The following is a 12,545-nucleotide window of genomic DNA, read 5'->3' as shown; positions in this document are numbered from 1 at the left end:
GGTCATAAGAATAGTGAAATTTCACTGCTTTTGGTTGCCGTCTTTGCGGCTTTCCACCGATTAACGTTATAGATAAACGCCTCCAGTTCTGACTGCGCGTGCACTGCGCCTCCAGTTCTGACTGCGCATGCACGCTGCTTGTGCCTGTGCTTCTCCGTAGAGCGTGCGTACGTGCGTAATGTAATCTAGGAGCTGTGATACACCAAACCTCCCTTATTGCAGTCGGACACATTTCTTCTGATTTTATTTTGTAGTAACGAGTAACGAAGATGCTTAGTGGAAATATAACGTGTAAAATAACGAGTAAAAGTATACATTTTATCTAGGAAATGTAGTGGAGTAAAAGTAAAAGTTGACATAAATTTAAATAGCGAAGTAACGTACAGATACGTGAAATTTCTACTTAAGTACAGTAACGAAGTATTTGTTCGTTACATTACAACACTGATTTGATGTGCTCCAGGTTCATGTGGTCTATATAGATTATGAATGGGTGGAGGCCTCCCATCTAGGTTACTTGTGTCTTAATTACTGTCTGCTGGTGATAGCTTAATAGGGAATAAGGGCACTGGATGGGGAATGGGTTTGTCTCCTGTTCTTTGAAAGAGTATGTCCCCTCCCATCCAGCTAAACTATGAATAACTTCATGGGGTCAGGGTGTTTCAGGAGTGGTGCAGTGGTGGTCATCCTTTAGTAGTTCAAAGGCTTCAAATGCAGCTTCTTAGCCCCATGTTTCATGATTCTTTTCTGGATGAGCAATTTATAAGCGATATAGGTCAGGGAACATCATAGGATGGAGTGGTTGCCTGGCACATCTTTTTGCTGTCTGTTGGGTCCATATAGAGGTGAAGTATTCAGGATAGATGCATGGACCCAAATGCAGGTAAAACAGTTTAATAAAGTTCAGGCAAAAAATTAAAGACAGGAGACAAAATCAAAGTCAGGAACAGGCAATCAACAAACAACAATAAAGGGCTTTACAAAATGCAGAAATTGAGATACAAAGAAGCAAGGTTACAATGGGCAATCAAACACAATAACAAGGCTTGGCATCAACTGATGATGAACAACACAGTATGTATACTTCGCAAAAAATGAGTGAACTGAATGTGTTTGTATACTGTGTTTGTGCCAGGGTCTAGTGTGAATGTGAGAGGGTTCAGGTATTGTGGTCTTCAGCAGACAGTTCTGTAAGACATGTCTGTAAAACTGTAGTTGGACAGACAGTTTCTGCTACCGTCATGATACTATTCATATTTACAACCCAATTTGGTCTGAGAAAGTTTGTTCATTTTTTTCTATGTTATATATTCTATATTATTTATGAGAAACAATACATGTGGGAAAAGGAAGAAGTACATTGCTATGCATTTTTGAAAACTCAGCATCTGTGTGTGTTTTCTATGCAGAGTCAAGCTTTAATCATGTAGCGGTAGTGTTGCTAGATACAAATGAAACAGTTTCTTTATCTTTGCTCAAAATACCCAGCACAACCTAAGTTCCTTCTCATTTCATTTTTCCCCACTGTAATTCTCACTCTCATTCCCCTTTTCCCTCTCATTCTATATTCCTCTCTCTGATTCCTTCTCTAAGTTCCTTGTTCCCTTTTTCATTTCATGGGCCGCTCTCTTTTGCTCTTTTATCCCATGGCTCTTTTTAGTCTTTTGTATCTATTGGTTTTAACTGTACCTTGGTTTTGGTCTGATTGATGAATGGCATAAAAACTGCTTTTGTTTCTGGCAAGAAATATCTAGCTATTGGATGACTTCTCAACTCATGGGTTTTGAGAAAAAATATTAAATATTAGTGATTTGCCTCCTGGCTATGCTGTCCTTATCCAAGAACTGATGTTTCAACAACAATAATTTTTTGTTTCACTCTTCCACAGGGTTTCTCAGTACTGGAGATCAGTCTGCTAAAGGGAACTATGGGCTCCTGGACCAGATACAAGCTTTGCGCTGGTTGAATGAGAATATTGGCCACTTTGGAGGTGATCCAGAGCGCATCACCATCTTTGGCTCAGGAGCTGGAGCCACATGCATCAACCTGCTAATCCTCTCCCATCACTCTGAGGGTAAGTCTCTTAGTGGCAGAGTTTTGTAAATAATGTCACATGTAAAATAAACTTGCTAAGCAATGCTAAGTTAAAATGAAAATTACATGATAACAAAATACTGATTAAAGATGGTGAGATGCTTCCTTTTCAAATACAGTACCTTTCCAAATATGATATGAATGGAAAGTAAATAAATGTAAACACAAAAAGAGAAATTCTAAATTTCATTTAAATATTTTAGCTCTTCATGTGGCTGTAACAGCTTTCATTTACCTTAATATTTCAGTTCCCAAAATTAGTAAATGACACTGCAGGTGCTAAATTATCCTAAATACATGTACACCACACTATATTGTTAAATTAGCTAGAAATGTCTATCAAATACCAGTTATTATTATCAATTTGCTATAAAGTCTTCATGTATTTTTTAGACATGTAAAACCTTTTTTATGTCTTGATGCATGTCTGAATTATCCCTTATCCAATTATCTAACAGTTTTTTTACCCACTTACAGTCGCTACACTCATTGTCACTGCTGTGTGTGTCTCCATACTATCTACTCTTCTCCATTGTCAAAAAAGTGTCCATCTGCATCTCTAACATCCTCATCCTCACTGTCATCCTCACCACACCCTGACTTGTCAGTCACAGAAGGTAAGCCTTGACAAGTGTTGTCCACGAATGCCAACCATTTCAGCTCAGCATTATTCAGTTATCTGTGTTAACCCCCTTAGGAAGACCTCAGTTCTAAAGTAATGAGATGGCATGTTGATACCCAGTGAGAATGCAGTCATGCACAAATAAAAACCTCAGACTGCTTTAGTAATTGGGAATTTGGATGCTAAAAGCAGATGAATAGACATGGGCAAATGAAAGAAGAAGAAAACCTTTGTTTGTTTAGTTCAGCTTAATTTAACCAAATGTTTACCTTCACCTAGGTTAAAGATATTCAGTCTCGGTTTATCACAACTTAATGTTACAGGGCTGAAGGTGGATGCAATTGCAGAAATCCTTTAATTAACATAAAAGCTATAAAGCTGAGACTCAGAAACAAAGCAAAAACAAACTCTAGAATAGCGCTGTAGCATAACAAACACAGTGGTATCAAACAGTTGCAAGACAAAAACTGGGTGAAACACAAGGTCTTAAATAATGTGACTTTGTTGACTTAATACAAAACCGGTGTGCATAATCCAGAAATATTAAGGCAACAACCAATGACAGTACAGGAGAAAAGACAAGAATGAGAAATAAAGCGCATTGTAACTTAAAAAAAAATCATATATGGACTTCGTTGCCCTCTGGTGGTCTGGTGGGGAAATGTTCCAAATAATTGTGACACACATTTACATTTCTTTGTTCACACAAGATTTTTGATTGTTTGCTTGCTTGTTTGTTTGTTGTAATAATACATTACAGACTTATTGATTTATTTCAGATTTAATTTAGTATATCAGAATTTCAGTGGGTCAAACTTTTACAGGTGACTTTAAACAGTATTTAGGTGTAAAGTGGACTGGTGTTCTTCAGAAAATAGATGCCATCATTAGGAAAGGAGGATTATGTAGAAACAATGAAGGAAAAGCTCAGGGCCTCAGCCTGAAAATTAAAACTTGGTTGTAATAGGGTCTTCCATCAGATATTGCACATATTACCAAAGCTGTAAGAAAATGGGTTAACAAAATGAAATTATTGGAGTGGCCACACAAAGCCCTGGGCATCAAGGACCAGGATCATACTGACTTACCTCAGGAGAAATTGACAACAATGAGCAGAAACATTGTCAGAACATTGTAATCTTTTGACCCACTAAAAATCTGAAATCTGAAAGCTGAAATGAATCTGTCTCTTATTAAGTATTATTTTCAAAATGGACATAAAGAAGTTACCTTAACTGATGTAACACACAAAGTGAACAGTGTAATGAAATGTGTAAAACTGGGAAAAACTCACTTTAATTGTCTTTAGCCTGAACATATAACATTGGCTTTAACTGTAATTAAACTGGCGTTCAATTATTATTTCATGTTTCATTTTCATTGTAACCTCCACATTGTTCTGTGTTTGTTTTGCTCCTGGTCTTTTCTCCAACTATGTCCTGTCACAGAAACCCCCTGTAACAGGAACAAACTGAAACATATGTACTGTAGACTCAATTTATTGTATCACCTTATTGGGGTTCCAAATCAATTGCGAGTTTATCATAATAAATTAGATAGAAACATCTTTCACACATTTGTAACACCCAACTGTTGACTCAGCATTTGATTACTGACATTTGACTTTAAGATCACAGGTAGTTTTAAAGATGAAGAGAAGGGCTGACCAGCAGACTATTTCCCATTGCTGGTCATGAAGGCAGAAAAAAAGAAAACACACTCAGAAAAATGTAGCGTAATATGGGGTAATCCAGCTAACAACACTCCATCTATCAATTTTCCATATAAGTTAGCAAAAATCAGGCTTGTGTTATGTTAGCTCAATTTTCAATTTAATTAAAATTTATTTGTATAGTGCTTTTAACAATGGACATCTTCTCAAAGCAGCTTCACAGAACATAATATAAGAAATTCAATATTATATGAAGATTAATATAATACAAAAATTATTAGACTTATATTTAAATGTGTTTGTATTTATCCCAAATGAATAAGCCTGAGGTGACTGAGGCGACTGTGGAAAGGAAAAACTCCCTTAGATGGAACCTTGAAAGAAACCATGAAAGGAACCAGACTCAAAAGGGAACCCATACTCATTTGGGTGACTGTAGAGGTTTAAATTGATTTATAAATATATAGTCTGGCAATTGTGTATTGATATGGAGGTTGTTGTTCTCAAAGGCCACATGTAGTTGGCATCTCCTCATAAAATGTCTGAATACTTCATGAAGCGGAGTCAAACTGGAGCTGGTACATCTCTAGATGCCTCAGGATCCTCACAGGTTTGGCCTCATCTCTGTGCAGGTCCAAACTCTTCATGACATGGAACACAACTGGAGCTGGTACTGTACAATCACTGGATGCCTCCTAATGGGTAGAAAAAGCAGTGAAGGGGAATTAGCATAGCTGCTGTTCATAATATTAGCAATAACTAGATGATAATGTGCATTTGATCAGTTGTAATAGAGCACGGGAAGTATTATGTGTTTGCCTGACTAAAGAGATATGTCTTTAATCTACATTTAAACTGAGAAAGTGTGTCTGAGCCCAGAACACTAACACTATTGTAAAGTTTAGGGGATAAATACAAAAATGCCCTACCACCTTTAGTACATTTTGATATTCTGGGAACTACCAGAAGTCCTGAGTTTTGTGATCTCAGAGAGCGTGAAGGATTGCAGAAGACTGGTTAGACACATGGGTGCTAAACCTTTTAGAGCCTTGTATGTAAGTAGCAGCAGTTTGTAATCAATTCTAAACTTAGCAGGTACCTGGTGTAGAGATGATAAAATTGGGGTTATATGATCATAATTTCTAGTCCTGGTAAGAACTCTGGCAGCTGCCTTTTGCACTAACTGTAACATATTTATTGAAGATTCAGTACAACCACCTAGTAATGCATTACAATAGTCCAGTCTGGAGGTCATGAATGCATGAATTAGCTTCTCAGCATCAGGTACAGACAGGATGTTTCTTAGCTTGGCAATATTTGTAAGGTGGAAGGAGGTTGTGTTTGTAATATGGGCAATATGATTTTCAAAACACAAGTTGCTGTCTTATATAACACCCAGGTCTTTCACTGTTGAGTTAGTAGTTACAGTACATCCCTCTAAATGGAAGTTGAATTGTGAGAGTTTCTGTGTACTGGTGTTTGGAATGATAAGTAATATTTCTGTCTTATCAGAATTTTACAATAAAAAATTACAGGCCATCCCTTATTTTAATCTCTTAAACGCATTTGTCTTAAACTAGACAATTTAGATATTTCAAGTATTGATGAGATATAATACTGGGAATTGTCAGCATAACAATAGAAACCAATCCCATGCCTTCTAATGATGTTTCCCAAGGGAAGCATGTACTATATATTGAGAAAAGTAGAGATCCTAAAACTGATCCTTGAGGGACCCCATAATTAACTGGCAATAAACTGCAGGATTCTCCATTTAAATCTACAAAATAGATTTTGTAGATTTATAGACATGCACAACAGTGGCATGTTATTATCTCACAATGAAGTATGTGTAGAAGTTTTAATCAGTTACATTGTGCATGCATTTGGACATTTGTTGTGCTCTCTGACATTTGTGAGATGTGGAAGCATGGAGAAAAGACCACAGGGCATGTTAGCAGCCACCTAACTACAGTCTGCTACAGTTACATGATATTTCCTAGATTAAGTCTCATACCCTTTAATTATGAGATAAAAGAATCAAAGGTTCAAATTATTCACAGCAGGTATTATGCCTTTTGCACACAATGTATATTGCATATTCAGTGTATGGATAAGAAGATTATATAAACTGATATCCTTTAGTGTTTTTGTATTTATTCTTTCTTTTATTTCTTTATTTCTTTTGATCTTCTGTGTGGCTTTATGTGTTATATCATTCTTTATCCACCAGAAATAACACTGTTAGTGTCTTTAAGACTGCTAAGTGCAAATAACATTATTAAATAATAGTCCTGGACACATTTGAAGCCTTGAAATAAGGCAAACACATGTTTTATTCTACTGTTATTGACTCATAACTCTCTATAGAATTAAAAAATAGATTAGCAAGGTGGAAGCTACTGTAGATAGTGTTAGTGCATAATACTAAATTAGATAGAGCAGCCTCAAATCAGTGCTTATACTAAATCCTTGTGAATAGATAAAATTTTAGAATGAAACAATACTGCTTAAAAGTTGGGGGTTGGGTAAGTTTATACTTAGCCTGCCCTTGTTTACAGCCTGAAATATTCTTTCTCACTCATTTTCTACCGCTTATCCGAACTACCTCGGGTCACGGGAAGCCTGTGCCTATCTCAGGGAGCCTGGCGTCATCGGGCATCAAGGCAGGATACTGTACATGCTGGACGGAGTGCCAACCCATCGAAGGGCACACACACGCTCTCGTTCACTCACACAATCACACACTACGGATAATTTTCCAGAGATGCCAATCAACCTACCATGCATGTCTTTAGACCGGGGGAGGAAACCGGAGTACCCAGAGGTAACCCCCGAGACACGGGGAGAACATACAAACTCCACACACACAAGGTGGAGGCGGGAATCGAACCCCCAACCCTGGAGGTGTGAGGCAAATGTGCTAACCACTAAACCAACGTGCCCCCAGCCTGAAATATTCTGAATGTATTTTAAGTTGAAAGATGGCAAAGTTGAAAGTGTCTTTTCTTTACTTATCCCAGCTTGTTTAGATAGTTGGGGTGAGAGCACAGGTTCTGCCATGACCCAGCACCCCTGGTGCAGAGAGGGCTCAAAATCAGCAGCTTGGCAGTGCTGCGCCAGTGAACTCTGACCACCAGAGCAATAACCCAGAGCCTTAAGCATACAGTAGTATCACTACTCCCCTCTGAGTAAAATGTGAAAAAAACACAACCTTCTTCTTCATATTTTTAGTCATGTAGAAGCAGATTTATTTGCTGATAGATGTGAACAGCACCGTGTTTAACTACTAATCACTGTGTTTAACAACCTAATAACTTGCTATAAAGGTTTTCCTAATGGACTGCATCAGATAGGCTGCAATGTTTTAATGAAAATATTCAAGGAGAAAAGTGTTGTACTAAGAGGTGTAGTACACTGTAGCATTCCTACATTTAACATTAAATGTGTACCTCCATTTTTGCTGATAGGAAATTCTTGGGTTTAATAGATCATGGATGCGTCTTTTTCACTCACTGTAGCTTTCTCTACATAATCATCACTGTTTAGATCATCATTCAGAGTGAAATAGACGATAATTAAACAAATACTCTGTGCGATGTTTTTAATACATAATATTAGCCATCAGTTTTCAGTACTCAAAAACCTGCAGTATCACAGCAATATACTGTAAATGAAGGTAAAAATGTCCCTTTCCTACTAATAATTACACTTGAAGGTAACATGCTGAGATTGTGGTGTCCTGCAGGCCTCTTCCAGAGAGCTATTGCCCAGAGCGGTTCAGCCATCTCCAGCTGGTCCATCAACTATCAGCCACTAAAGTACACCAAAATCCTGGCGCGTAAGGTCGGCTGCTCATACAGTGAGACTGCTGATCTGGTGGACTGCCTGAGGAGAAAAAGCTTCAGGGAGCTAGTGGATCAGGATATACAACCTGCACGCTATCATGTTGCCTTCGGCCCTGTGGTAGATGGAGATGTGGTGCCTGATGACCCGGAGATTCTCATGCAACAGGTACCATTAAATAGCGGTAAAGTTCAGCTATAGAGTAAGCATGCCACTTGCCTGTTTAGTTTAGTTTCTGTGCTTATTATGACACAGGGGGCATGTAGGGGAACAGAAATATTCAGCAGCTCCCCAGTCCTGGTTCCCAGAAATAATGAGTTAAATCATTGAAAACTTTAAGCTGTTATGACCTGAGGACCACATGGACTGTGTCCTTTTTCAACAGAGAGCTCCTACAACTACTGGAACTTTCTAAGAGAATTTTAAATTCTGTTTCTAAAATAGAAACTTTACACAATCCAACAACTGGACACAATAGAATTCACTTAGAACACTTAATCATCACAAAATAAGTACAGTATGTTAGTTTAGGTTGGTCAACTAAATGTCAGGATATCAATCTGTCTATTTAGGAAGTTTATGTGACTGTGAATCAGATTCACCTGCTTTGCTGCAAATGAAAGCAACAAGTAGGTGAACAGGAGAGGCAATAACAAGACACCTCCAATAAGGGAACGGTTTTGCGGGTGGTAGCCATAGACAACTAATCTCAAAAGTTAAATGTCAGGCTTAGGTGGAACTTTTAGTAATGGTCTCATAAAAAATGCTGGAATACAAATCCTATGTTTTAGAAAAGCCTTCTCAGTCTTTAGTTTTGATTCCTTTTGATAACTTGTGTTCATAAAGTCGAGTTTCATGTTCACAAATGTAGCAAAGACAGGAACGCATTTGAAATATGCTGCAAAGAGAAGTGGCACAAGTTTCTTTCCTACATGTGTTATTAGTCTGTACAAGAAGAGGCTCAATGCTGTTACTGTTTCCAGCAGAAGCCTTGCCAAAATGGTGCTAATTCCTCTGAAATTAGCCTTATTTTAATTAAAAAATATCACTCATTGCATCTTGCATTAAAGTTCTTTGCAAACCACTTAGTATGCATTGGTGTAAGATGAAAGCTCTTTCTTTGTTCCAGGTCTGATACAAAATAATTATTTCAGTGCAGTTTTGCATGGCATTTGATTAAATAATAATGCTGAGGTTTGCTGATTTTTTGCTGAGATACCTTTCATGCTCTCTCTGGTAGGATTAATAGACAGAGCTATTAAAACAATGATTTTTTTAGCAATGCGCCAGTTGTTGCCTATCAGTTATTGGAGAACCAGAAATTTGTGATTTGCTTTTAAACAATTGCCTAATGTTGTAACCGCCACACTGTGTCCACTAGGGGGAGTTCCTGAATTATGACCTTTTGATTGGCGTGAACCAGGGAGAGGGGCTGAAGTTTGTGGATGATGGTGGTTCAGAAAGTGAGGAGGGAATTTCAGCTGCAGCCTTCGATTACACTATCTCCAACTTTGTGGACAATCTCTATGGATATCCTGAAGGTCAGTGTTATGAAGTCTTAGTTATTCTTAATTGGAGGGATTACAAAATGCAATCAGAATGTTCTGAATTTCCACAAACTAGAATAGATGTCCTTTTATGTTGTTCTGCAATCTAACACAGTCTGTGGACTCATACAGCACTGTCTCTATATTGGAGTGTCTCTGAGTGTAGCCATGAATTTGTGTGATCATTTCCAAGGTTGTTTATCTCAGCATTTAGGATGAGAGTTTGGTGGGGTTTTTTTTAATTAATTATTAATATTTTTTTTTGTTTTAAAGAATGATGAGTCTGGGTCAGTATAAACAAATGGGATTTAATCACCACAGGCCTTTTAGTCTGTCTCTGAATCATACACACTGGGGGCTCCATTATAATCATGGGTATGAATACAAATATTTAATGAAGGAATAAAACTTTTAAAAAAATGTATTCCCTCTTTACACTTCTAATTTTAGAAATGTATGCCATTCATCAAAAATTTTCCTTCTCTCTTTTAAATTTTTGTTTATTCAATTTTTCTCTAGGTAAAGACATTTTGAGGGAGACCATCAAATTTATGTACACAGACTGGGCAGATCGTGATAATGGTGAAATGCGGCGTAAGACCCTGCTGGCATTATTCACAGACCACCAGTGGGTGGCTCCAGCTGTGGCTACTGCCAAGCTGCATGCAGATTACCAGTCCCCGGTATATTTCTACACATTTTATCATCACTGCCAGACAGAGACACGGCCTGAGTGGGCCGATGCTGCGCATGGGGATGAGATCCCGTACGTGTTTGGTGTCCCCATGATTGGAGCAACAGACCTGTTCCCGTGCAACTTTTCCAAGAATGATGTCATGCTCAGTGCAGTGGTCATGACATACTGGACCAACTTTGCCAAAACTGGGTATGTTTCTGAGCCACCTACATCCATGGAGACCTACATCCATCCATGTATTCACTTTTAATAATCTCACTCTCAAATGCTGTTTTCATGATAAAGACCTTTATTTTCTTGTTGTGTTGAAAGCATGGAACTGAATTTATAATTCTTTTGTAACCAAGGTATTCTCTGGTTAATCAGAAATAGTGCATTTTGGTTTTGCATAATCATAGGTTAGCTAAAAAATGTTTTACATGCAATGAAACTGTCTGTTTTAAGCTTTCTTATATTAAACTTATTCTTCATCAGGGATCCTAACCTGCCAGTCCCCCAGGACACCAAGTTCATCCATACAAAGCCAAACCGCTTTGAGGAGGTCATCTGGACCAAGTTCAACTCTAAGGACAAGCAGTACCTGCATATTGGCCTTAAGCCACGTATCCGTGACAACTACCGTGCCAACAAAGTAGCCTTCTGGTTGGAGCTGGTGCCTCACCTACACAACCTGCATGAAGAACTTCCGTTCCTGACCACCCGCCTGCCCCCACGACCTCCACACTGGAAGAGCCCTGATGCACATGCGACACGACCACCGTACCCCACCTTCCCTCCAGATCCAGATCCTGAGGGCTCAGAGAGGCCACGTTTTTCTCCATTTCCGAGTGATGCACGTGATTACTCCACCGAGTTGAGTGTCACAGTGGCAGTGGGTGCATCTCTGCTGTTCCTCAATATCCTCGCATTTGCTGCACTCTACTACAAACGAGACCGGCGGCATGAATCACGGCGTCACCGCCTATCCCCACAGCGTGGCGTACCAGCCAATGACCTGGCGCACAGCCAAGAGGAGGAGCTCATGTCTTTGCAGTTGAAGCGATCTGAGCAGCGGGACATAGAGCCACTGCGACCAGCATGCCCACCGGACTACACTTTGGCACTACGGCGGGCACCAGATGATGTTCCTCTTATGACTCCCAACACCATCACCATGATACCTAGCAGCATTGCAGGCATGCAGCAGCTCCACGCCTTCAGCGCCTTTCCTTCCACCACCAGCCACAACAACACACTGCCTCACCAGCACTCCACCACCCGTGTATAGTACTGCCATCTTTTCCTGTCCCTTCTCTATCCTTCTCTCTCATGCTCCTTGGTGTTGAAGTAAAATGGGGCCTCCTGGTTCTCCTCTTATAGACAACCATGAACAGCATTAATGAGCTGCATATGTTTGCATTAGAGAAACTGCTTTTTCAGATAAGACAAGCTACAATTAACAAGGACACATTGACCATTAAGTGTCACTTTGGGATTTTTTTCCCTTAGTGCTCTAAGTGGAAAGGAGTAGTCCGTCAGGGAGAAAGTGACTGTCACGAATGGTCTCATGTGCATATATATATATATATATATATATATATATATATATATATATATATATATATATATATATATATATATATATATATATATATGAGAGAGAGAGAGAGAAATTGTAGGATTTTTCTAGTTTTCTTTGCTCTTCCCTCTCTATGCTGAATGACTATATATATATCAGCCTTACATTTCTTCTTTCAAGAGATTCCTCTAGTGTTTGTCTTTTTTGTCTTTACTCCCTCTATTATTTTTGTCTCTAATCTTGTTGCACTACATCTCTGTCCTCATCAAATCATCTGGACATACTCTGTGATCTAGTGTAATGCGCAGTGGAGTCAGTTTTATCCACAACATACTGTATGTGTAATAAGCAAATGATACACAACACATCGTTCTGTTCTTTCTACCAGCAATCTTGGTGCCAAGTACTATAATGCACCTCTGCAACGAGATCCAAAATACATCTGAGAAAATAACACCATTGATCTGGCAGTGGAAAGAAAGTGCCAGCCTGCTTCAGATCAGATTTTG

At 38.7% G+C, this 12,545-nt stretch overlaps 1 protein-coding gene across 2 annotated transcripts in view; it reads left to right on the top strand.

Moving 5' to 3' along the window:
• nlgn2a (neuroligin 2a) overlaps nt 1–12,545 on the top strand; it is a 166,090-nt gene that overhangs the window by 150,850 nt on the left and 2,695 nt on the right. For both annotated transcript variants that reach the window (XM_060874777.1, XM_060874776.1), the window contains 5 exons: nt 1,889–2,074; nt 8,137–8,402; nt 9,616–9,775; nt 10,301–10,667; nt 10,953–11,739. In XM_060874777.1, the coding sequence (XP_060730760.1) occupies nt 1,889–2,074; nt 8,137–8,402; nt 9,616–9,775; nt 10,301–10,667; nt 10,953–11,739 (1,766 nt within the window). The remainder of the gene's footprint in view (nt 1–1,888; nt 2,075–8,136; nt 8,403–9,615; nt 9,776–10,300; nt 10,668–10,952; nt 11,740–12,545) is intronic.

The sequence above is a fragment of the Tachysurus vachellii genome, chromosome 7 (assembly GCF_030014155.1).
Source record: "Tachysurus vachellii isolate PV-2020 chromosome 7, HZAU_Pvac_v1, whole genome shotgun sequence".
Taxonomy (NCBI): Eukaryota; Metazoa; Chordata; class Actinopteri; order Siluriformes; family Bagridae; genus Tachysurus; species Tachysurus vachellii.
Note: the sequence above shows the minus strand (reverse complement) of the source record. Positions and strands in the feature narration are given on the sequence as shown.